The following is a 25,925-nucleotide window of genomic DNA, read 5'->3' as shown; positions in this document are numbered from 1 at the left end:
TTTAAGTATTTTCTCTTGCCTTCTTCAAAAAATTTAACTAAAGAGGTTATTTTTGTCTAGATTTCCAGGCATGCTTCTCTGACCATGGAGTCAGTTTATCGGTTCCTAACTGGTTATCATTCTGTATGCAGACACAGTCCCTACATTTCAGACTCTCACCGCGTGCTCCTTTCCACAGGCTGCCCAATGACGTGACCTCGGCAGTGTTTGCTGTGGGGGCCCAGACCACTGAAGGATGGGACTATCTTTATAGTAAATATCAGTCTTCTTTGTCCAGTACTGAGAAAGAACAAATTGAATTTGCCCTCTGTACTAGCCAAAATAAGGAAAAGCTTCAGTGGTGAGTACTTCAAATACATTCATGTGACCAAAGGGAATTGAATTAGATCAGATCCTCTAGAATCTATTTTTGTTCTTTTGGCCAGGAATTGCCTATTCTGCTGGGAACATATACACTAGTGGGCACACATCTAACGGGTATAGAGTAAATAATTCTAGGGAAACAGGTGTTAGGAACAATATTTAAAGGAGTATATATTTGAGTATCTTAAAAATAACAAATGAGGCCCTGGCCGGTTGGCTCAGTGGTAGAGCGTTGGCCTGGCGTGCAGGAGTCCCGGGTTCGATTCCCGGCCAGGGCACACAGGAGAAGCGCCCATCTGCTTCTCCACCCCTCCCCCTCTCCTTCCTCTCTGTCTCTCTCTTCCCCTCCCGCAGCCGAGGCTCCATTGGAGCAAAGTTGGCCCGGGCGCTGAGGATGGCTCTGTGGCCTCTGCCTCAGGCGCTAGAGTGGCTCTGGTTGCAGCAGAGCAACGCCCCAGATGGGCAGAGCATCGCCCCCTGGTGGGTGTGCCGGGTGGATCCTGGTCGGGGGCATGTGGGAGTCTGTCTGACTGCCTCCCCGTTTCCAACTTCAGAAAAATACAAAAAAGAAAAAAAAACAAATGAGGCCCTAGCCGGTTGGCTCAGTGGTAGAGCGTCAGCCCAGCATGTAGGAGTCCCAGGTTTGATTCCCGGTCAGGGCACACAGGAGAAGCGTCCATCTGCTTCTCCACCCTTCCCCTTCTCCTTTCTCTCTATCTCTCTCTTCCCCTCCTGAAATCAAGGCTCCATTGGAGCAAAGTTGTCCTGGGCGCTGAGAAGGGTTCTATTGCCTCTGCCTCAGGTGCTGGAATGGCTCTAGTGGCAATAGAGCAGCAGCCCAGGTGGGCAGAGCATCGCCCCCTAGTGGGCATGCCAGGTGGATCCCGGTCAGGCGCTGTGGGAGTCTGTCTCTCTGCCTCCCCACTTTTCACTTCAGAAAAATACAAAAACTAAAAAACAACAAAAAAACCAAATTGAGAAATATATACCCTCTCAGCTCCTCTAATGAACAAATGAAAGAATATGTGAGAATGTGTGTTGTAAATACTATGTTAGTTTTATTATTGCAGAGCTATAGTGAATTTATGAGGGCTCTGGTTTACCTATTTATCTTTTCTGCCTTTGTTATTGGCAGACTGGCTTTCTTTCACAAATAATTTTTTGAAATAACTTTCTCATAACTCTTTCAGGGCCTATTAATTGCTAACATTTCTTCTCTTAATCATTCTAGGCTCCTGGACCAAAGTTTAAAGGGAGATATAATAAAGACTCAAGAGTTTCCAGGTATTCTTAGAGCTGTTGGCAGGAATCCAGTGGGATATCAATTGGCCTGGCAGTTTCTGAGGAAAAATTGGAATAAAATTGTACAAAAGTAAGTAGTGCCAAAAATTGTGCTGTGACGGAAAAAGTTCCGGAAGCTTGCTATGGGTTGCTTTGTTTGTGAAACAACAGTGATCATTGACTGATCATTCTAGGTTTTTGATTGAAGGTAGGAAGTAGAGGTCCTTAAAATATCCTTAAGAAATACAAAACTTGGATTGCTAGCTTATGAATCTGGAGAGACAGGTGCGCCAGTCCACCGGAATAACCGCTTCCGGCACCACTGACCTACTTGAAGTCTTCCTGCTTGGCACTTTTGCCGGTTTGCATCGGCCTTTGTCTAACTCGTAAAGAATTACTACCGCTATTATTTTGGGGGGGGGGCACTTCCTCTTTTATTCAGCTATTGCTATATGGTTTTTGCAACTAGATCTTAACCCTTTGGAGGGTAGAGATCATGTTTATGTTTTTCATGCCTAACCAGTTTTTAGTTGAATGGTATAACATATGAGGCACTTAAAAATATATGTTGAAAAAATAAATATTTCACAGTATAAACGCGACAGTTTCCGTTTCTAGGTTTGAACTTGGCTCACCGTCTATAGCCTTCATGGTAATGGGAACAACGAATCAATTCTCCACAAGAGCACAGCTTGAAGAGGTAAAAAAAAACCCAAAAAAAGTCTTTTTAAGCTTAAGTGACAATTAGCTGATAAATATGGGGTAGATAAAACATTTTAAAGGTGTGATAAGTTAGAAATAGATTTTGTCACTTAGATGTTCTTTTTGGACACTGTGGTGTTTTTTAACATAAGATCAGTTATATATGAACTAGTAAAAACGACCTCTTCCCAAACACATTAAGAAGCCTTAGCCTTGTCATTACAAATTTTAGAGCTTAAAAATTACTTTAGAGACTTAATGCCTGTTTTCAGATGTTAAAAGTGATCACTAGAGATAAGAATGACTGCAGTGATCACCTAGCTGTTGTGAAAGAGGGAGTCTGGAATCAAGGCTCTTGACTACCCAAGGTCTGGTTTCCTGGTACTTATCAATGTGCCATCTCCTTGCAGGAAGAATTTTAGGCAACTTATAAGGTCATATATAAAATAAATTTTAAAATAAAGGACAGAAAACTGCATAATAGAAAGAGGAAAATTTATTGCGGTTAAGGAAAAATGAGAAACAGTACGAATTATTCTTGTTGTCGGATAAGAGGGAACTATACAACTTTTCCATAGCTGGTAATGATTCAGGTAGACTGGAAAAGCCGTCTGCAGCATGTGTGGAGATGGAGCCTCTGTTCTCCTCTGCCTGGAGAGATGAGACCAGGGTGCTTTTCCCTGGAGCTCTGTGACTGTGGCGTGGTAAAGAGAACCTTGGGATACACTAAGCTGGGTGGCAAAGGTAGATTCATAATAGAAGTTGGCAAAAAGGGGAAAGAGAGCTCTAAATTAGGAGTAGGTCCCAGCCTGAAATATGAGTGGGGCATTGAGGTAGGAGGAATAAAGGAAACATTATATATTAAACAAAGCAGCAGAAAATAGGACTATGAACACCCACAACAGAGATCTTTGAGGGAAGAATAAAAACCTGACTATTCAGGCAAGACATAGTTAAGTGGCCCTTGTGCAAATGAGATCAGTTTACCTGCTTCTTGGAATAAATACCCTAGGCTTGTCCACAGTGTCGTAGATGGGGCCGACGGCCCTGGGCACCTTCAGCCTTCAGTGGCAAACCCCAGCATTCTAGGCAAGGTTGGGTCATAGGTGGCTGGAGCAGGGCTAGAAGAGACTGAACCCTCCCTTAGAGGAGCGAGGGGGAAGCCTACCTTCCAGTGTCCCTTTTTCCTCACAGCAGAGGCATGTAAGCCTGGCAGGCTTTAGCTCAATGACCTTCCTATTCACTATTGAAGCAGGACCCAGATGGAATCCTATGAGACCCCTTTGGGGCATTGGAGCCTTTAAGGGCATATCCTAAAAGCTGGTAGTTCACCTGATCTATATTGGGCTTTTTCTGCCTCTAGGTACCTTAAAAGCCATGCTCAGAAGATCTCACTGAGGGGTTTAAGGATCCCCATCCGCCTATATAAACCTTTTCCATATATGTGGAGCTATTTGGAAAAAGACAAAACAGTGTTATTAGCTGGATCAAATAAAAGAAGGTAGAAGTTTGCAGGAGAAAAAGATTTGGCATCTCCTGTTCATCAGCATACAAAAGAAATTTAAAATTTTTTAAGTAAAAAGCATGATATGGTAGACCCATAGGAGTTCCAGGATATGACTCCCCTCTTTTAAATTTTTTTAAATTGACCTTAAAATATTTGCTGGGTACACTTTAATAATACCTTGACTTTAACAATTGTAAGAAATACCCATAATTCGAAAGGTTTGACAAAATACAGTAAATGCTTTTGCTACATATGCAGGAGCATTGTCAGTTTAACCAGTTTAGGAAATCCAATAATAGAAAAATGCATACAGACAATGAGCTGTAACATGCTTAGCAGCCTCTCCTGTTCTGACAGAGGGATCTCCTGATCTATAAATCCAGAATAGGTATCCACTGTAACGTGGACATAGGACTGTTTGCCAAATGAAGGTATATGAGTAACATCCATTTGCCAAGGTTGTCTTGGTAGGAGTCCTTGAGGGTTAATTCCAAATGAAGGGACAGATTATAGTATAGGACCCCTTGGACAGGATTTCCCAATCTGCCGTGCTGCTTCCTGAGAAAGTTGAAGCTGTTTACACAGGGCTGCAGCGTTCTGGTGATAAATAGTATGAGACTGACTTGCTCCATCTGTCATGGTTGCTCCAAATAATTTTCTTTTGAGTAGCTTGATCAACAAGGGCATTCCCTTGTGCTAAAGCTCCAGAGAGCAGGGAGTGAGCTCGAGTATGTCCTATAAAACATGGAGCTCTATGTTGACATACAAGTCTTCGAAGAAGGAGGAACTGCTGAAATAGTTCATCAGCAGTTGTCCCTAAGACAGCAGTCTTTATAGTGGAAACACCATAAGTAAATATTTGCTATCTGTGTATAGATTAAAGGGGGAATATGGAAAATGCTGAAAAGCCATGATAACGGCATATAATTCTAGTCTTTGAGCTGATTTAAGTTGACTGCTTCAGTATAAAGTTGTCCATTGATTTGCAAGAACGATTTGCCATTTAGTGGCAGTTTCCCAGAGTATTGTTGGTGATCCTTTGAAAAAAGAAACAACAATAATTTTGAGGCTCAAAACCTATAAGCTGTAAGGGTCGTCTATGCCCCTTGATAATCCAGGAGGCAACAAGATCAAAATAGGGAAGTGTATTCCATGGGCTATTAGATGGTTCAATGTGCCCAAGCTGTAGCTGCTCTTGTACCAATTGAGCAGCTGCCCTAAGTTTCTCCTGAGAAAGGGGCCATTGGTCTACCCATACAGGATTATCTGATTTCCAAGTAATTGGGTCTGCACAATGCATTATTGGGGTAGCAGGAGCTACCAAGGCCCGTATGCTAAATTTTGATATCCTAATCCACACCTTCTGGTATTGGGTGCCACTTCTATGGGGGTGAGAATTCCTCGCTGTTCTTTCCCTAGTCCCTTGGTGGGCAAAACCCCCCTATCAAGCATCTGAGTACTTAGAACTGACAAGCAACACTCCCATATTTTTCAAAACATCTCTATCCCACAAATTAACTGGCCATCCAGGGAGCACATAAGGCTTAAAAAAAATCCAGAATGACCTTCTTAATCCTCCTAATGTAAAAAACTAGAACTTTGTTGAGGGGATTTACTCTGCCCCATACCTTGTAATTCTGTGGCTGCTGCATGAGTGGGCCAGGAAGGAGGCCAATGTAGCTTAGCAGTAACAGATACATCAGCTCCAGTATCTAAACGTCCTTTAAATTTATGCCCATGTATTGTTAGTTCCATTTCAGGGCATTCTTGACCTATTTTTTTTAAAATCCAATTGGCAAAATCAGAGGAGCCAAATCAATTTTCTTGGAGCCCCTTTTTCAGGACAGGTATTAATTTTTAAAGGAACAGTTTCATGTGTAGTCTGGTTACACCATGATCTAGCTTGATAGAGGAAGAGTGCTTTGAAAATGCAAAAGAATTGTCATGTCCCTTAGTGTTTGTTCAATTCTCAGTATTCTCACACAGGCTTGTAAAATTAACTTGCACATAGTATCTCAAGCTTGAACGCCAGTGAGGCCCACAGCAGAGTAGTCCAAGGCTGTGACTAGCTGGGTAGCTCTCCACAGACTGGATTGGTAGAAATAAAACATTTCACTCACTCACTTGTTCATTCATTTGTTTTCTCACTAATTCATTCAAGACATTCTATTCTTAGAATATGGCAGGCTTGGAAATGCAGATAGATATCTAGAATATTCTGTGCATAGGAAACGTCGGATGTAAAAACTCTGAGGCAGACATGGAAATGAAGGAGCCTGAGATGTTGTCATCCTGGAGAGCATCCTACAGACATTTCAAACACAGGAGTCATCCTGAGCCCGCCCTTGCCCTCCCACGATTCATCCCGACCGCTGTCAGCCTGTCTTTGGCGTCTGCACCACATCTGTGTGTTTCTCCCTGCCCCCTTACCCTATCCAAGTCTTTCTTATTTTCTTGCCTGGTCTCTACCAAAAGCCTTTGATCTGGCCTCCCTTCTACCTCTTTGCCATTAACCAAACCATTTCCCACATTTAAAACTAAATATCAGCCCATGATTGACGCGTCTTGAAAGCCTGCCTATTCTCGCAGTAGATCCCAGACCTTTCCTTCCCGGGTACACGAGACAGTGAGGGCCGGGCTCCTGCCCACCCCTCTGGCCAATGCTCACTCTCCCTGTTCTGTCAACACTACGGCCATTCAGCCTCCTCCTGCTCCTGGGCCACCAGCTGTTTCCCTGCTCTCGAAGCCCCTGCACATTCTCCTCGGCTGGGCTTCCTCCTCAGCTTTTTGCTGGGAAGGCTCACTATCCCTTAGGGTTCCAGCGCCAGGGCCACCTTACCAGACCACTCTGTGTACAGCAGGCCACCCCCCTTACTGCTGTGGCCCTGATTTGTTTTCACAGCAGTCTAGTTACAGTAATCAGTTTACTGTCTGCCTTCCCAGGTGGCCTGTAAGCTCCAGGAGCATAGACTGCTGGCTTGCTTCACTGCCTCATCCTCAGTTCAAGTGCAGCGACTAAGTTGGGGAGGAATTAAGGGCTAGTGTAAATGTCCCGAATAAGGGGATGAAGTTCAGACCCTGCTACCTGTTGGGTTGTAGGTTGTGCACCTCACCCACACTGTATAACTACATCTTTACCTCCCCTCAGCAATGTAGGGAAGACCCTCACCACGTGAGGAGAGAGTCCCACATCCCTCCCTCCCCCCTGCAATGTAGGGAAGACCCTCACTTACCACGTGAGGAGACAGTCCCACAGAAGTTGCATCATTTGCTCAAGGTCAAACACGTCAGTAGGGTAAACCTGTTTTTCTATCCCTGTGCCGTGCTGCTTGTGGCATAGAAAGTGTTCTCAAGGAGCCAGTTTTGAATCAAATACTTGGATGACATGCTGCGTTTCCCGAGGCAGATAGTATAGGAGTGAGATTTGGTGCCGGAAAAATGTAAGGGCAAGGGCTTACAACCAGCTTTTCTCAAGTCTGGTAGGTTTGTTTTTTAGAGGTACTGTCATGATGGGCTCCTTTAGGATTAGACAGTTTGACCAACTGGTAAAATTATTATGTGGTTTGATTGTTGAAAAATGCCCTGAGTTATTTATTTTTTTTGTATTTTTCTGAAGTTGGAAACGGGGAGGCAGCCAGACAGACTCCTGCATGCGCCCGACCGGGATCCACCCTGCATGCCCACCAGGGGGCGATGCTCTGCCCATCTGGGGCGTTGCTCTGCTGCAACCAGAGCCATTCTAGCGCCTGAGGCAGAGGCCATGGAGCCATCCTCAGCACCTGGGCCAACTTTGCTCCAGTGGAGCCTTGGCTGCGGGAGGGGAAGAGAGAGACAGAGAGGAAGGAGAGGGGGAGGGGTGGAGAAGCAGATGGGCGTTTCTCCTGTGTGCCCTGGCTGGGAATCGAACCCGGGACTTCTGCACGCCAGGCCGATGCTCTACCACTGAGCCAACCGGCCAGGGCCACCCTGAGTTATTTTTAATTGAATATCAATTAATGTTGGGTTCTGAGGATGCAAGAAGTTCCTGGTCCCATCCTACAACTTAGGATGGGGTGGAGAAGCAGAATAATATTTCCTAGGTTGCTGCAGCAGGAGGGCCTGCCTCTAAGCTGCACCAAGGTATAATTTTAAAACTACCTTGTGTCATTTAAAATTGGAATTTGGTCTTTCAAAAACCTATTCTTACCCCCCTCTTATTTTAAATCTCATAACATGCTATGGATTTTTTAAATGGAATTAACTGTATGGAATCCATGCTGAATAAATAATACATCTTGGCTTAGACTTGCTTCCTGTCTACAGAATCAAAAATTGATGGATTAATGCTGTGAAAATTTATGGGAAAAGGTTAAGAACTCTTTAAAGTGACACAGAGCAGCAGCACAACGATCAATGCCGTGGCAAAGCCGGCCCATTCCTCATGTGAACTCAAAGGGGTTAAGATATCCAGCAACAACAAAATTATTTTCGAGGAGATAGCCAAGAGTTTCTTATCTCAAAACATGGGGAACTTTCTGTGGCTTTTATCTTGAGGGAATAAAATACCTGAATTATGGATTAGGATAACAAACCCTTGGCCGAGTGTGGAGTGTTATCACCATGACCTGCTAAGAGCCCCATTTCCCGCAGTGTTTCTGTAACACACAGGCCAGGTCCACGGAGGAAAACTACACTGACACGGTTGAAACTGTTTTGCTTGGCAAAGAAGATACTCTGCAGCATATTCTTCTTTTTAGATATCATGTTTTAAAAAAATTAAGTTTGCATCTGTGTGTGTATAACAGAATACACATTGAATAGACACACTCAATTAAACCTTGATTATAAAGTGGTAAACAGTGAAGTCTTTTAGAATCTGGCAACTGTGAATACATTAAAAAGCAGAGAAAAAACACAAAACCTGACATAATGAGGCATGAGCTCATTTCATATAGCTTAAGTTTGTGTACATAATCGTATCCAGACACCTGGCACTACTTTTCATACAGAATTTTGACAAATGTTGGAATTTTGGCTTCAGTTTTCTTTTAACTAGCCTGAACTTAATTTGTATAATGTAGTAAAGCGAAATTTTTAAAACCCATTTTTTTTCCTCAAAAGGTAAAAGGGTTCTTCAGCTCTTTGAAAGAAAATGGTTCTCAGCTCCGCTGTGTCCAACAAACGATTGAAACCATTGAGGAAAACATCCGCTGGATGGACAAGAATTTTGATAAGATCAGAGTGTGGCTTCAGAGCGAACAGCTGGGGCTGCCGTGACAACTGGCGCCTCGTGGGCCCCTGCAGTCTGCCGTCTCCAAAGCGTGCCGAGTGTGAATATTTTCAAATTAGAGATGGCTGTTTTGGCTCCCACTGAAGATCCTTCCTTTTCCTTGGACTTCTTACTCATTTGACCAGTCCTGTGGAAAGCTTGGCTGTTAATTTTTTTCAGGAAAAATTTAGGGACAAATAATTGGACTATTATTCATTTTATGGGTTGGCCTCCTTTACTGAGGTCTAAAGTGTGTGTGCCTGACTAGGCTTTTTGTTGCCAAGTGTTCTGGGTCACTGAACTGAATGGGTACTGCTGTCATGTTTCATTTACAGGTGTTATCCCTCAGTGTGAACCCAAGTGGTGGGTTCCCCACTACCGAGGAGTCAAGTACCTTAGTCTTCTCATTTTATAGTTTATATGTCAGCCCAGTCTCCAAACCCTCCTCCCCATGTGTTTGTCATTCGGAGTGTTTTGGGCGTCTCTGACTAAGCCAGGACAGCCTAGTCAGTTTCTACCTTCTCCTCCTTGCTGCGGGCTCTGGGGCCGGCCACCTTGTCCAGCCACGCCTCAGGCTGCCCGGTCCTCTGCTTGCTGTCAGCCCCCAGGAGGGCGGGTTGGAGCTGGGCCCGAGGAGAGGAGGGGCGGTGTTGATTCCCTGAGCTCCTCTGCCTGTTGCCTCGGGCTGGCCTCCGCTGAAGGGCTCAGCTCTGGAGGGGTGGTTCTCTTTCCCACCTAGCTGTCCCTGTCTCTGCGTTCTAGTCACCTGCTTCCTTCTCTCTCCGTTAGGACCAGGGTGGAATGGCAGCCTGGCTCTTACTCGTCCTGGCTGTACTTGTGGTTTCCATGCATTCCTGCCCCTACTTTTTTTTTAAAAAACATGCCCTGGCCGGATAACTCTGTTGGTTGGAGCGTTGTTCCGAAGCGCAGAGGTTGCTGGTTCGATCCCTGGTCAGGGTACATACAGAAATGGCTCAATGTTCCTGTCTCTCTCTCTCACTTGCTGTCTTGCTGAAATCCATAAATAATAATTAAAACAAACAAAAAACCCCACCTTTTATGCAACCCTCCTCAGATAATCCTAATTTGAGTGTGGCATCTATTTCTTCAGGGACCCTGACTAACAGAGCGTCCCTTCTGGAACAGCAGAGTACATTTAGGTCTAGAGGAGAAACCTTTCGTGTGAAGCTGAACCTGACAGCTGCTGACCCGTAGGTAGGTAGTGCAGCACCTCTCCCTGCTTCTTATCTGGCTGCCTTGTGATTCCTCCGTAACTCATTGGCACCTATTGCCAATGTCATTGCAGTCTCCAGTACTTGATAATGTATTGTGAAACGGATAATATTTCTTTCTATTATTCTATGTGAGAAGTCGTTTAAGAAGTTTTTAACATATTGCAGAATTTTTAAGCTAAAGTATGAAAAATGTCAAAATGTGTTCTGATACACTAGGAATAGTGACTTTTTTTGGACATTAATGTGTTTACAATTCCATTTTTATATACAATGCATGGTTTAATGGTTTGAGAAATAAAAACAAACAGAAATCACTGGTAATTTCCACCCCCATGTATTTTCTTTCTAAAAAACATACAGAGTCAAGATTTTAATGTAAAATATTTTCCTTTAATTGTATTTTATATCTTGATTAATGTACATGGAAATAGTGATTTTCAGTTTTGGTCACCCAAGGATCCTATTTTTGTTTGCTCTTTGAAGAAATCCATTTTCTGAATAGATGCAGTATTGTCATAACCATGTGCAAACCCTTTCTGGTAATAAAAGTTGTCTGATAATTTACCTCTAAGCAAGTATTTGCACTTATTTCTTCCTCATTAGAAGGGTGAAAAAGGGCTGATTTTGATCCTGTAGTTTACTCGTCATCATTAATTTCTAGCAAATACCCAAGTCTTAAAGACATTTCTAATAAACAAAAAGGCATATTCCGAGCACCTTAAATAAATGTTTATTTTTATAGGCATTTCTTAGATCTCTGGATTCTGGTATGGCATTAAAAATACTGTATATGCACGGAAGTCAGTAATACTGCAGCCACATACTGCAAACACATCTGTTAATGTCCAACACTTTACCTTTTTAAGAAACACCCCCAACTTTATAGTACCCAAATGGAAGAATTAGATACATAGTTAAAATCCCCCAGGAACTGTGTGTTTTATTTTCTTGTCAGTGCCTTGAAAAGGTCTGTTTCGTAATCATAACACTGGCTTATATTTCCCAGACTCAGAATAACAGAAAAACGCCTGCCATCTCTGATGGGATAGACAGAGCCTTGAAAGTGGGTGATGTTTGAAATCCATGAGTATAGGCATGACTGTTAAAGAAAATTTGTAGAGAGTACTAACAAACTTTGAGACCCATTATAAGCAGTATTATTATTTTTGCCTGCCCCTCCCCCCACATTAGACAGGCTTGGTGATACTAGATTTAGTGAAGTCAGCAAAGTCCTAATAAATAAAACCTTCAAACAGATGCTAAGGAAGGTATGCTCTCTAAAACGAAATTCCAAATTAGTTTATGATATGTGCCTGATATTTTCCCCTGAATTCATTACCAGGAAGTAAAGATGAAATGAAATATTTATCAATCATATCAACGACATCAGTGCTAGGTTCATAAACAATTCATTCAGAAGGATCTGAGGAACCATTCAAAGTTACAGGACGTCAAAGCCTAGTTCTTAAATTGCTGTGAGGAGGAGGGAAGCACATTTTTAAATTCTAGACTTGTTTTTTAAAGCAGTAGTTTGGTTTTGTGTTTGGTAAACCTAACTTCCATAAAGCCGGGTACTAGACAGTGCAAGACCAGTGCTGCCCTGGCAATGCTCTGAGGCTGAGAAAACAATTGCTGCTCAGGTTTTATACAGAGTGAACGGAAAGCACAGCTCAACACAGTAAACAACAGAAGTCAAGCCATGTGAATATTGTAAGTAGAGTTTATTCTTGCAACTTGCTATGCAGTGACATCTAAGTCTGTACCTTGTTCTTCTGACTGGATTCAAGTCTCAATATGTTTTGTGCTGGCTGTAAGGTACAGAAGTCCTAACCTCTGGTAAAGAAGAGTTTAATCTGAAAAGGGGTTTGGTGCTTCCTGGTCTGTCCAGGTTACCTATTAATATTAGCAGCCCCAAAGGAGATATGTGTCCAATGTACAATGTTTTATGTTGGACTTATAAACAACCCAAAGAAACATCAAATACAATTCGAAAGCCCAAGAGGAAGGGGTAATGCAAAATCAGAACATTGAAGAGCATTTAAAGCATTGTTTTCCAAATGCTAACAACAACAAAAAATTAAGTGCAAAATAAAAATATTATTGAGATTTACAGGCACTGTGTGTAGAATGTGCAAAAGTTTGCAAAGTTTCTTTTTTGTATGTGTTGCTTTAAGAAACTATCAAATACATCTCTTAAAAATATAAAGTTCCTATCTCTCCCAAGTGAAGGCAATTTTTAAAAATTTAAAGTTCATCAATACTCAATACAATAGCACAGGTGAACCAGATAAATTCAATTTCTTTCCGGGAAAAGAATAACAAACCAATGTTTAGGATGTCAAAAAACTCAACAAAGACCACTGTCTGAAGCCACCCAGAAAAATTTGTTGTCAAGCCTCATGTTCTTCAAAAGTCACCATCCACCAGCTGAAGATTTTATTTGCAGATATCTTAAAAAATTCAAAGAAACAAAAAGTGAACTACTTTGGTATGTAAAATTTTTGTTGTTATAAGGCATAAAGGTAAGTGTAACATTTAGCAAAAGCATTGTATAACAGATAAGAATTTACTTCCTATAAGTAAATTTGAGAGTGGATTATTAATGTTTTTAATTTGGGGAAACATCTTTAGAGCAGTTCTAATCAGCATACCTCCCTCTTTAGGAAATAGAAGTGGACCATAGTGAGAGAGGATAACCCAATGTAGCCTTCATTGGATTTCCTTTAGGCTTTGGTTGGCAAACAGTTACAAGCTTTTATGGCTTAGAATAAGATCTCTTTTCTTTCTGAAGTTAACAAGGACCCAGCTTTCAAGATAGATCTTAGAAATTCCTTTATCCATGTGAGCTCTTAAGTCACATAAAATAAAATCTGACATAGTACTTCATTTCCCAAACTGAAGTGGACAAAAGTGGTCAATCTTTTGCTTTGCCCTTGGTTCCAAAACCTCTGTACTTTCCACTACTAGACCATAAGGGGTACTTCTCTGTGCCTACCATGTGTTGGTAGCAATAACATAAGGACATTTCACTATTAGAGGTAACACAACATGCTAATTTTGCTTTGCTGCAGTAACCTGCAATTATGAGCATTTGGGTTTCAGAGAGTCAACTAGATTTACATGGTCATTTTCTTGAAAAGCCTGGCCTAATAATTTAAAGAGCTCTTAATTATAAGATTAATGTTTTTTAACATTCCAATAGCACAATCATCCCACATTCAGTGCTTTCAGGGAGTTGCTCTATAGGTTTTGCAGTGTGCGTTTCATACCAATAGTATGGAGAGAACGTGAAATACTGTACTCAAGGAGCAGACTTAGTTCCTCTTGCCGTTAACACACAGGTTGCTAGAAGGTACGGCGGCCTTCATTTACAACAAACACCCAACTTACCGAACAGTGTGAACTTTAACTTTTTTTTTTTTCATTAGCTTTTGGCTTGGAAGTTTCTTCCTTTGCCTAAAAGGGAAAGCAAAACCATTAATGAGCTTTCTTCTCTGGATTAAGTATCATGAAACTGATCACCCAGAAGATTCTTATGAGGAGGTGGGCTCTCAGAATTAAAGGGGCAAAAGATGCTTGGTAGCCAGTTGTGGAAAATAAGATTTTTTTTCTAAACACTATGAATAAAATGTCCATGTAGATCCTTTGTCCATTCGTCAATTGGTTAGCTTCCCCTTCAAATTTATAAACTAAAAATAACTTTAAATGATTCTATCCTTTTTACTCTAGACTTTTTTTTTAAGGTCAAGGTAATTGAAAAAAAGAAATACAGAGGTGTTCTTGAATGGTATTGGTATTGTTCATTCATTCTACGGTGCTTTCTTTCCCTGTAATGGGGCACTGCTGGCTAGCTAATCCACTCAGTTCACAGGTTATTACGGTTTCTCCTTTACGTGAAAGGGTTGGTCATGTACTTTATATAACAAGTTAAATAATAAGCCAATTAATCTCTTTGAGATACAATAGTATGAACACCTAATTATCAGTCTGGTTTCTTGTATTCTTTGTGTATTTTACCTTTTTTATTGACATATAATTGATATTGTATATTAGTTTCGGATATACAACATAATGGTTCAATATTTGTATATATGATATTACGAGACAATCATCACGATTAGTTAACATCTGTCACTATACATAATTACAAAATTTTTTCTTGTGATGACAACTTTTAAGATCTATTCTCTTAGCACCTTTAATATATGAGCTTAATTTTTTTTTGCTTTTTTAAAAAAAATCCCACATGAAATCATATGTTATTTTTCTTTCTCTGATTTATTTCATTTAACATTAATGACTTCAAAGTCCACCCATGATGCTGATGGCAAGATTTCATTCTTTTTTATGGCTGAATAATATTTCACTGTATATATATATAAATCAGTTTAAAAAATTTTTAATTTATATTTTCTTTAAATTTATTGTGGTACAGGTTCAGGCATGCAACTCATTGGAACACCCTCTGCACAGTCTCGTGGGCCCACCGCCCCAAGCAGTGTCTCTTCATCCCCGCTGCCCCGCCCCCGGGTACCCTCCACGCCCTTCCCTTCTGGCTAGCACCACACTGCTGTCTGTGTCTCCCTGTTATACACAGATAGAGTGTTGCTTTTTTGTTTTTAGCTTAATCCCTTCACCCTCTATCATCCAGTCCCCCAATCCTCCTCCCTTCTGACAGCTGTCAGTCTGTCCCATGTATCCATGTCTCTGTTTTGTCAGTTTAATTTGTTCATTAGATTCCATAAATGGGACTAAATGATATTTGTCCTTCTCTGAGTGGCTTACTTCATTTAGCATACGGTAATACTCTCCAGGTCCATCCATGCTGTCACAAAAGGTAAGATTTATTTCCTTTTTATGGCCATGTAGTATTCCATTGTGTTATGCATCAGTTTTCAAAAATCGATTCATCCACAGATGAACACAGGTTGTTTCCAAATCTTGGCTATTATAAATAATGCTTCAGTGAACATAGGGGTGCATATATCTTTTTGAGTGCATTCATTTTCTTTGGATAAATACCCAGAAGTTACATTGCTGTATCATATGGTAGGTCTCTTTCTGATTTTTTTTTTTTTTTTTTTTTGACAGAGACAGAGAGAGAGTCAGAGAGAGGGACAGATAGGGACAGACAGACAGGAAGGGAGAGAGATGAGAAGCATCAACTTTTCCTTGCGGCACTTTAGTTGCTTATTGATTGCTTTCTCATATGTGCCTTGATGAGGGGGGGCTACAGCAGACCAAGTAACCCCTTGTTCAAGCCAGTGACCTTCGGTCCAAGCTGGTGGACTTTGCTCAAACCAGATGAGCCCGTGCTCAAGCTGGTGACTTCAGGGTCTCGAACCTGGGTTCTCCGCATCCCAGTCTGATGCTCTATCCACTGCACCATCGCCTGGTCAGGCTCTTTCTGATTTTCGGAAGAACTACCATACTGTTTTCCAACGTGAGTACACCAATATATATTCCCATGAATGTATAAAGGTTTTCTTTTCTCCTGGCCAACACTTGTTATTTCTTGTCTTTTTAATAGCCATTTTAACATGTGTAATGTGATATACCTCACTGTGGTTTTGACTTGCATTTCCACGATGATTAGTGATGTTGAGAACTTTTTCCTGTACCTGTTAGCCATCTGTATGTCTTTTTGAAAAAATGTCCATGCACATCCTTTGTCCATTTGTCAAATGGTTAGTTTTTGCTATTGAGCTGAGTTCTTTATGTATTTTGGCTATAAACTCATTATCAGATACATGATTTGCTACTATTTTCTCCTATTCAGTAGGTTGTCTTTTTTACTTGTTGATAGTTTACTTTGCTGTGCAGCTTTTTAGTTTGATGTAGTCCCACTTGTTTATTTTTGCTTTTGGTGCCAAATACATAAAGTCATCACAAAGACCACCGTCAAGGAATTTACTGCCTATATTTTCTTCTAGGAGTTTTATGGTTCAGGTCTTACATTCAAGTATAATCCATTTTGAATTAATTTTTTATGATATAACATAGTAGTTCAGTTTCCTTTTGAGAATGGGTGTCTAGTTTTCTTAGCAATGTTTATTGAAGAGACTATGCTTCCCTGTTGTATATTCCTACCTCTTGAGTCACAAATTGAGCATATATTCGAGGGTTTATTTCTGGGCTCTGTGTTGTGTTACATTGATCTATGTGTCTGCTTATTTTAATAGCATACTGTTTCTTTAAATTAAATTTATTGGGGTAACTGGTTAATAACATTATGTAAGTTTCAGGTGTATAACTTTATAATATATCATCTGAATATTCCACTGTGTGCTCACTACCCAAGTCTAGTCTTCTTCCTTGACCATATATTTGATCCCCTTTGCCATCTTCATACTCCCTCTGTTTCCCTTCCCCTCTAGTAATGACCGTACTGTTGTCTGTGTTGATGAGGGTTTTCTTTCCTTTTATACACCACACATGAGTGAAATCATATGGTTCTTCTCTGACTTATTTCACTTAACATGATACTCAAGATCCATTCATGTTGTTGCAAATGGCAATATTTCATCTTTTTTATAGCTGAATAATACTTTAGTGTGTGTGTGTGAGTCAAAGAACACTTAGGTTGTTTCTATGTCTTGGCTATTGTGAATAATAAACATAAGGTACATATATCTTTACAAATAAGTGTTCTCAATTTTTTTGGAGTAGATACTCAGAAGAGGGATTTTAAGGCCATATGGTAGCTCTAAATTTTTTGAAATATTTCCATACCGTTTTCCATAGAAGGCACATCCATTTATATTCCCACCAGCAGTGCATGAGGGTTTTACTGGTATTTTCTCCACATCCTCTCTAATACTTGTTATTATTTGTCTTATTGATAATAGCCATTCTAACAGGTATGAGGTGGGTGTCTCATGTGGTTTTGATTTGATTTACATTGCAGCTGGTGAAGTTGAACATCTTTTCATATATCTGTTGGCTCTCTGTATGTCTTCTTGGGAAAAGAATCTGTTCAGGTGCTCTGCCCATTTTTTTGTTTTGTTTTGTTACAGAGAGAGAGAGTCAGAGAGAGGGACAGATAGGGACAGACAGGAAGGGAGAGAACTGAGAAGCACCAGTTCTTCCCTGCAGCTCCTTAGTTGTTCACTGACTACTTTCTCATACGTGCCTTGATAGGGTGGGGGGAGTAACAGCAAAGTGAGTGACCTTGGGCTCAAACCAGTGAGCTTGGGCTCAAGCCAGTGACCCTGTGCTCAAGCTGGTGAGCCTGTGCTCAAGCCAGCGACCTCAGGGCTTTGAACCTGGGTCCTCTGTGTCCCAGTCCGACACTCTATCCACTGTGCTACCACCTGCTCAGGCTCCTCTGCCCATTTTTAAATTGGATTATTTATTGTTGAGTTGCATGAGGTCTTAATATATATTGGATATTAGCCCCTTATCAGAAGTGTGGTTTGCAAGTATTTTCTCTCCTATTTGATTTATTGCACTTTGGGGGGGGGGGGTTGCTGTGCAAAAGCTTTTTAGTTTGATATAGTTTCACTCATTTAAGTTTATTTTTACTTCCCTTGTGTTTGGGATCAAGTTCACAAAACACTCTCTGAAACCAAGGTGTGTAAGTTTATTAGCTATGTTTTCTTCTATGTATTTTGTTTCAAGTCTTATACTCTAGTTTTAATTTTTGATTTAATTCTAGAATCCATTTTAATTTTTGTTTAGTTACTAGACTGTTTTGATTTCTATACCTTGGCACTAAAATTTTAAATCAGGGAGTCTGATGCCTCTAGCTTTGTTCTTCTTTTGCAAGATTGCTATGGCTATTTGGAGTATTTCGTGGTTCCACACAAAATGTAGGATTGTTTGTTCTATTTCTGTGAAAAATCCCCATTTTTATAAGGATTACATTGAATGTGTAGACTGTTTTGGCTAGTATGGACATTTTAATGTTATTTCTTCTAATCCATGAGTGTGAAATCTCCATTTATTTGTGTTTTCTTCTATTTCTTTCATTAATGTCTTGTAGTGTACAAGTCTTTTACCTCCTTAGTTAAATTTATTCCTAGGTATTTTATGCTTTTTGATGTACTTGTAAATATGTAGAATTGTCTTAATTTCTCTTTCTGATAGTTTATTAGTGTGTAGAATGCAACAAATTTTTGTGCATTAATTTTGTATGCTGCAAATTTAATGCATTTATTCTAATAGTACTTGGTGGAGTATTAAGGATTTTCTATAAATATGTCATCTGCAAATAGTAGTTTTACTTCTTCCTTTCCATGTGGATAACTTTTTTTTCTTTTTCTTGCCTAATGTCCTGGCTAGAACTCCCAGTGCTATGTGGGATTAAAACAGTGAGAGGGGGCACCCTTGTCTTGTCCCAGACCTTAGTGAGAAAGCTTTCTGTTTTTCACAACTGAGTATGATGTTAGCTTGTAGGCTTGTCATATATTGTCATTATGTTCAGGTTCATTCCCTCCATACCTTCTTTGTTGAGAGTTTTTATAATAAATAGATGTTGAATTTTGTCAAATGCTTTTCCACATCTATTGAAATGAACATATAGTTTTAATCTTTCATTTTATTAGTATGCAGATGTCAAACCAAACTTGCATCCCTGGAATAAATCACACTTGATCATGGTGTATGGTCCTTTTAATGTACTGTTAAAGTCAGCTTGCTAACAATTTGTTGAGTATTTTTGCATCTCTATTCATCTGAGACATTGGCCTGTCATTTATTTTCTTGTGGTATCCTTGTTTGGTTTCGGTGCAAGGGTAATGCTGGCCTTGTAAGATGAGTTTGGAAATGTTCCCTCCTCTTCTAGTTTTTGGAAGCGTTTGAGAAGGACTGGTATGAGTTTTTCCTTAAATATTTGGTAGAATTCACTATTGAAGCTCTCTGGTCCTGGGCCTTGGTTTGTTGGGAGGTTTTTGGTTAGTGATTTTTCCTTATTAATAATCAGTCGATTCAGTTTTGGAAGAGTATATGTTTGTAGGAATTTATCTTTTTATACTAGATTTTCCAATTTCTTCGTTCCTAGTAGTCTCTTATGATCCAACTGTTTCTGTGGTATTGTCTACACTTTCATTTCGGATTTTGAGTCCTATCTCGGTGAGTCTAGCTAAAGCTTTCTCAATTTCATTTATCTTTTCAAAACACCAGCTCTTAGTATCATTGATCTTTCCTATTGTCTTTCTAATCTCTATTGCATTTAGATTATTTCTAATCTCTATTGCAGAAATAAATGCAATAGAGATTATTTCCTTTCTTCTACTAACTTTGGGATTTTTATTTTTTTCTAGTTCCTTGAGGTATAATGTTATTTGAGCCTTTTCTTGTTTCTTCATGTTGGCATTTATCACTGTAAATCTCAGAACTGCTTTTGCTGCATCCATAAGCTTTGGTATATTTCATTTCCATTTTCCCTCGTCTCATGGTATTTTTAATTTTTCTTTTAATATATTTTTTACCATTGGTTTTTCCAGTAGAGTGTTAATTTCATATTTGTTAATTTCCAAGTTTTCTTCTTATAACTATTTCTAGTTTCCTACCATTGTGGTTGAAGAAGACAGTAAGTTTCAGTCTTCTTAAATTTATTAAGACTTGTTTCGTGGCCTAACATATGATCTATCCTGGAGGAAGTTTCATATGTGATTGAGAAGAATGTATATTCTATTGTTTTTTGGATGGAATGCTCTTGAATAAAGACATGTGTTAATTCCATCTTACTAAATGTGTCAGTTAAGGGCGATGTTTTCTTACTGATTTTGTCTTGGTGATCTACCCATTTATGAAAGTAGGATATTCAAGTCCTCTACTATTATTGTATTGCTGTATATTTATCCCTTTAGGTCTGGTAATATTTGCTTTATATATTTACATACTCTTGTTTTTGGAGTATAAATATTTATAAATGTTATATAGTCTTGCTGGATCGACCCCTTTATCATTATGAAATTAATGTCCTTTGTCTTTTATAAGTTTTTGTTTTATTTTTACTCAATATATAACTTACAACATTGTGTAAATTTAAGGTATATATGTCACACTTTATATATTAATACATTTATTTATTGAAGTATGACTGTTACTGTAACAATACTGGATCTCAGTCACATTGCATAATTACATTACAATATTGTCTATATTCATTAAACTGTAAATTAGATCTTTGTCTTATTTACTACTCTGCCAGCTGTACCCTTAAATATCATCAATCTTATCCTCATATCCTCAGTAACCACCAGCTTACTCTTTTTAACAACTCTGACTTTTTTAGATTCCACATATCAGTGATATCATACAGAACTTATCTTTCTCTGACTTGCCTGAATTAGTATAATGTGTTAAAAGCCAATTCATGTAGTAAAGTGGCAGGATATCATCCTTTCTCATGCCTGAATAATATTCTATTGTTTATATGTACCACTTCTTTATCCATTCCTCCATTGATAGGCATTTAGGTTATACCATGGGGTATTTTGGGTCATCTTGACTATTGTGAATAATGATGCAGTAAACATGGGAGTGCAGCTATTTCTTTGAAATCCTATTTTCATTTCCTTTGGGTAATACCCCAAAAAAGGAAATGCTGGACCATATGGTTGATCTATTTTTAATTGTTTGAGGACTATCATATTGTTTTCCATAGTATTTGGACCAATTTACATTCCCACCGGTAGTATATAAGAGTTCCCTTTACATCACATCTTCACCATCATCTGCTGTCTTGTCTTTTCAATAACAGCCATTCTAATAGGTGTAAGGTGGTATCTCGTGATTTTGATTTGCATTTTCCTGATGATTAGTGATTGTTTTATGTACTCATTGACTATACTGATGTCATCTTGAGAAAATGCCTATTTAGCTCTTTTGCCCATTTTTTAGTCATATTGTTTGTTTTTCTCATTAAGTTTTATATGAATTCTTTATATATTTTGGGTATTAACCATTTATCTGATATATGGTTTACAAAAATGTTCTCCCATTGTATAGGTTGTCTTTTGTTTCTTTTGCTGTGTGGAAGCTTTTGAGTTTGATGTAGTCCCATTTGTTGAGTTTTGCTTTTGTTACTTGAGTTTTGGCATATAAAAAGAAATTATGGCCCAGACCAATGTGAAGTAACTGCTTCTTCCCTACATTTTCTTCTAGATGTTTTATGGTATTAAGTCTTATGTTTAAGTGTTTGACTTATTTCAAGTTAATTTTTGTGAGTGGGGTGAGATAGGGGTCCAATTTCATTGTTCTGCATATATTTCTCCAGTTTCTCAGCACCAATTTTTAGAGACCCTTTGGGTGTTCTGGGATCCCCACTGGGTATTTTGGGTTCCCTTCTGGAATATTAGTTGACCATATATTTGGGGGTTTATTTCTGGGCTCTTGATTCTGTCCCATTGGTCTATATGACTTATTTTAATGCCAGTAGCATACTGTTTTGATTGCTAAAGCTTTGTAGTATAATTTGAAATTAGGTCATGTGATGCCTCCAGCTTTGTTCTTCTTTCTCAGTATTGCTTCGGCTAATCAGGATCTTTTGTGATTCCATACAAATTTCAAGATTGTTCGATTTCTGTGAAAAATGCCATTGAAATTTTGATAGAATTTGCATCAAATTTATAGATGGCTTTGAGTAGTGTAGACATTCTAATAATGTGAATTCTTCTGATCCATAAACAGAATGTCTCTCCATTTGTTTATGCTGTTTTTTGATACCTTTCAGCAGTCTCATAGTTTTCAGGCTCCAAATCTTTCACTTTCTTGGTTAAATTTATTCCTAAGTATTTGATGCTATTGTGAATGAGATACTTTCTATTTCAGATGTGTCATCATTAGTGTAAAGGAATGCCATTGATTTCTGTATGCTGATCTTTTATTCTGCAAGTTAACTGAAGTTGTTAATTAGTTCCAACACTGTTTTGTTGACTCTTTGGGATTTCCCATATACAAAATCATACCTGCAAATAGCAATAATTTTTTTTTTTCCCTTCCAATTTGCATGTCTTTTATTTACCTGTCTTGCCTAGTTGTTCTCATCAGGACTTACGCTACTACAGTGTATAAGGGTATTGAGAGTAGGCATCCTTGTCTTGTTCCTAGTCTTACAAGAAAAACTTTTAATTTTTTTTCAGTTGAATATAACATTTGCTCTAGTTTTGTTGTATATGGCCTTTATTATGTTGAAGTATGTTCCTTCTATACCCTATATTTTAAATGTTTCATCATGAAAGGATACTGTATTTTGTCAAATGTTTTCTCTGTATCTATTGAGATGAATATGTGATTTTTATTTTTCATTTTATTTGTGACACATTACATTTATGTTTGCATATGTTGAACTTTCCTTACATTCCAGGGATAAATCCCAGTTGGTCATGGTGTGTAATTTTTTTAATGCATTCTTGAATTCAGTACTAATATTTTGTTGAAAATTTTTGCATCTATATTTATCAAACTATATCTAGTTCTTTGTCCAGGTTTGGGAAGTCTCAGCTATTATTTCTTTAAGTGAACTGTGCCCTCTTCTCCTTCTGCTTTGCCCATTATTCTTCCATTGGTGTTTACAATGAAGTCTGATAGCTCTCAGAGGGTTTCTTCACTTTTAAGAAGCCTTAGTTCTCTCTCCTTTTCCACTAGAATTATTACCAGACTCCTATCCTCCAGACTGCTTAATCTTTCTTCAGTCTCATCTGCTCAATATGCAGTGCTTTTCTATTGCATTCTACATCTCATTTATTGAATTCTTTTAGCTCCAGAATTAGTTTGGTTCTTTTTTATAATTTTTATCTATTTGGTAAAGTATTCTTTTGTTCATTAGTTTCATTCCTGATTCACTGAATTGCATGAATTTTCTTGTCCGTTATTGAATTTCTTCATAGCAGCTATTTTGAATTCTTTATCAGGTGGTAATATTCCATATGTCTTTGAGTTTGGTTACTCCAAAATTGTGGTTTTCTTTTTGTGCCTGTAGTACTGTACTATGATTTTTCATAGTGTTTGCTGCAATATGTGTCTGCCATTGCCCTTGAAGTAGCAAATGCCTTCCTTATTTAGGTAAGGCTTTGTTTATTGTGATTCTGTTTAACAGGTTGGCAACTAGAATACTTTTACTTTTCCAGATGGTAGTGGTATAGCACAAGTTTTTGGATTCTCATACGGGAGATGATTTGCTAAAGTTGGGAGCGTGCCTGTATAAACAAGCTGTCTTTAAAATAAAACAGCTGGTGGCAGTGTGGGGAGAGACGTGTGCTTTGCACATGGGGCTCTGGGTGTGCCCATGGCCCAGTAGGGGGATCTTCGGGTTGGGGAGTCTCAGATGTCTGTTGGTGGACTTCTTACTGTAATCACTGGACAGAAATGATTTCTCTCATTTCGCTCTCTGCCCCTTTCCCTTTTTCTTTCCCTTCCTCCAGTCACTTCAGTCTCATCTCAAAGAGCATTGGGTCTTCTAGCTACAACGCACGTGGCTGGGAAGATGGCCACTCACCTCCTCTGTCAACGAAGTCGCCACTGCCTCTCTCACCATTCTCCCAGCTCTGCACCTCCTCTGAGGTCCACTGTACCCACTTTTCAGATGCACAGACAGTAGGCTCCCACAGGCACCCTACTGTGCTGTGCAAAGTCACCTGTGCTCAGTTTTAGAAGTCTGAATAGTTGTAAATGAGGGGGAGAGAAAAAAACACCCCAAGCTTCCATGGTGCTGACACCACTCTCAGGCACAGTTTGTTTTAAAGCCGATTGTTCTAAAGATAGCTACCCGTATTTCTTTTGGTTTCCGCCGCCCGGAGTATCTTTTTCCATCCCTTCACTTCTCAGTCTGTGTGTATCCTTAGATGTGAAGAGACTTGTAGGCGGGATATTGATGGGGGTTTTTTTTTTTCCTTTTTTCCCATTCAGCCACTCTGTCTTTTGATTGGAGAATATATATTTTCTTGAATTACTGATGGGTTTGTATTTATGGCTATTTTTTAAATTGTTTTCTGGTTGTTTTGCATTTCTTCTGTTCTTTCTATTGATCTCATTTGTGATTTTCTGATTTTCTGTAGTGGTATGCTCAGATTCCTTTATCTTTTGTGTTTCTACTATACCAATTAGTTTTATATTCACCAAGAGGCTTACAAATAGCAACCTACCTTTATAAAAGTGCTTTAATTTGGTAACTTAAATTTCGGTCCATTCCTAAGTTCTATACCCCCAACCCATTTATATTTTTGATGTTATATTTTATATTCTTTTATATTGTATATCCTATAATTATCCAGCTATAGTTATTTTTTATCTTTTGTCTTTTAACCTTTATACTAGTTTAAGCAACTAATCTATAAATGTTATATTAGATTACTCTGAATTTTACTAGATACTTTTACCAGTGATTTGTACTTTCATATGTTTTCCTGATATTAACTAGCACCCTTTCATTTCATCTTTAAAAAGTCCCTTTAACATTCCTTGCAAGGCAAGTTTAGTGGTGATTGACTTCTTTAGCTTTTGTTTGTCTGGGAAGCTATCTCTCTTTCATTTTTATTTTAAATTTTATTTTTTTAAAGATCTTACTTATTTATTATAGGGGAGAAAGAGAAAAAAAGAGAAGGGGGAAAAGCAGGAAGCATCAACTCCCGTATGTGCCTTGACCAGGCAAGCCCAGGGTTTCGAACCGGCGACCTCAGCATTTCCAGGTCCACGCTTTATCCACTGCACCACCATAGGTCAGGCTCTCCTCAGCGTTCCAGGTCGACGCTTTATCCACTGCGCCACCACAGGTCAGGTTCTCCTTCAATTCTGAATGACAACTTGGCTGAGTATTCTTTGTTGGAAGTTTGATTTTCTTTCAGCACTTTGAATATAATGTACCTTCTGGCCCATAAAGTTTCTTTAAAAAATCTGATAGTCTTATGGGGGTTCCCTTGTACATAAGTTGTTTTTTCTTACTGCTTTTGATACTTTGTGCTGGTTTCTAGGCTTTAGCTAAAACAGCCACCTCTTTCAGTCTTGAAGGAGTGGACTTATGGAGGAGATGAAGCTTATCATTCAACCTTGTCTTAGCTCTCGGGTGTCTGAAACCTCTGTGATTGTCCAAGCAGTTATTTAATTGTAGTGGCTCCAAGTAGTTGTTGGTGTGCTGAGATCTTTCAGTGTTCCAAAGTCGGGAGGGCTCAGCACATCGGTTCAGGCTGACTGGAAGCTTTTTTTTTTTTTTTTTTTCTAAAGTAAGAAGTGGGGAGGCAGAGAGACAGACTCCCATATGCGCCAGACCTGGATCCACCCGGCAACCCCACTAGGGGGCAATGCTCTGCTCATCTGGGGCGTTGCTCCATTGCAATCGGAGCCATTCTAGCACCTGAGGAGGCGGCCATGGAGCTGTCCTCAGTGCCTGGGCCAACTTTGCTCCAATGGAGCCTTGGCTGTGGGAGGGGAAGAGAGAGAGATAGAAAGGAGGGGGAAGGGTAGAAAAGCAGATGGGCGCTTCTCCTATGTGCCCTGGCCGGGAATCGAACCCGGGACTTCCACACGCCGGGCTGACGCTCTACCACTGAGCAAGCCAGCCAGGGCAACTGGAAGCTTTTAAAGTATGTAAATATATAGTTATGTGGGACCACAGGGGTTAAGTCCCACTGGCCACCAGAACCAGGTA

The 25,925-nt window shown here is 39.4% G+C and overlaps 2 protein-coding genes across 2 annotated transcripts in view; one reads left to right on the top strand and one right to left on the bottom strand.

Moving 5' to 3' along the window:
- ERAP1 (endoplasmic reticulum aminopeptidase 1) overlaps positions 1–10,900 on the top strand; it is a 47,854-nt gene extending 36,954 nt beyond the window's left edge. The window contains exons 16-19 of the mRNA XM_066273878.1: positions 179–340; positions 1,595–1,735; positions 2,263–2,344; positions 8,954–10,900. Of these exons, the coding sequence (XP_066129975.1) occupies positions 179–340; positions 1,595–1,735; positions 2,263–2,344; positions 8,954–9,109 (541 nt within the window). The 3' untranslated portion in view covers positions 9,110–10,900. The remainder of the gene's footprint in view (positions 1–178; positions 341–1,594; positions 1,736–2,262; positions 2,345–8,953) is intronic.
- Positions 10,901–12,038: 1,138 nt separating this feature from the next.
- CAST (calpastatin) overlaps positions 12,039–25,925 on the bottom strand; it is a 142,546-nt gene continuing 128,659 nt past the window's right edge. Inside the window, exons 28-29 of the mRNA XM_066276809.1 lie at positions 13,727–13,792; positions 12,039–12,786 (exon numbers count right to left, since the gene is read on the bottom strand). Coding sequence (XP_066132906.1) covers positions 13,742–13,792 — 51 coding nt within the window. The 3' untranslated portion in view covers positions 12,039–12,786; positions 13,727–13,741. The remainder of the gene's footprint in view (positions 12,787–13,726; positions 13,793–25,925) is intronic.

The sequence above is a fragment of the Saccopteryx bilineata genome, chromosome 4 (assembly GCF_036850765.1).
Source record: "Saccopteryx bilineata isolate mSacBil1 chromosome 4, mSacBil1_pri_phased_curated, whole genome shotgun sequence".
NCBI lineage: Eukaryota > Metazoa > Chordata > Mammalia > Chiroptera > Emballonuridae > Saccopteryx > Saccopteryx bilineata.
Note: the sequence above shows the minus strand (reverse complement) of the source record. Positions and strands in the feature narration are given on the sequence as shown.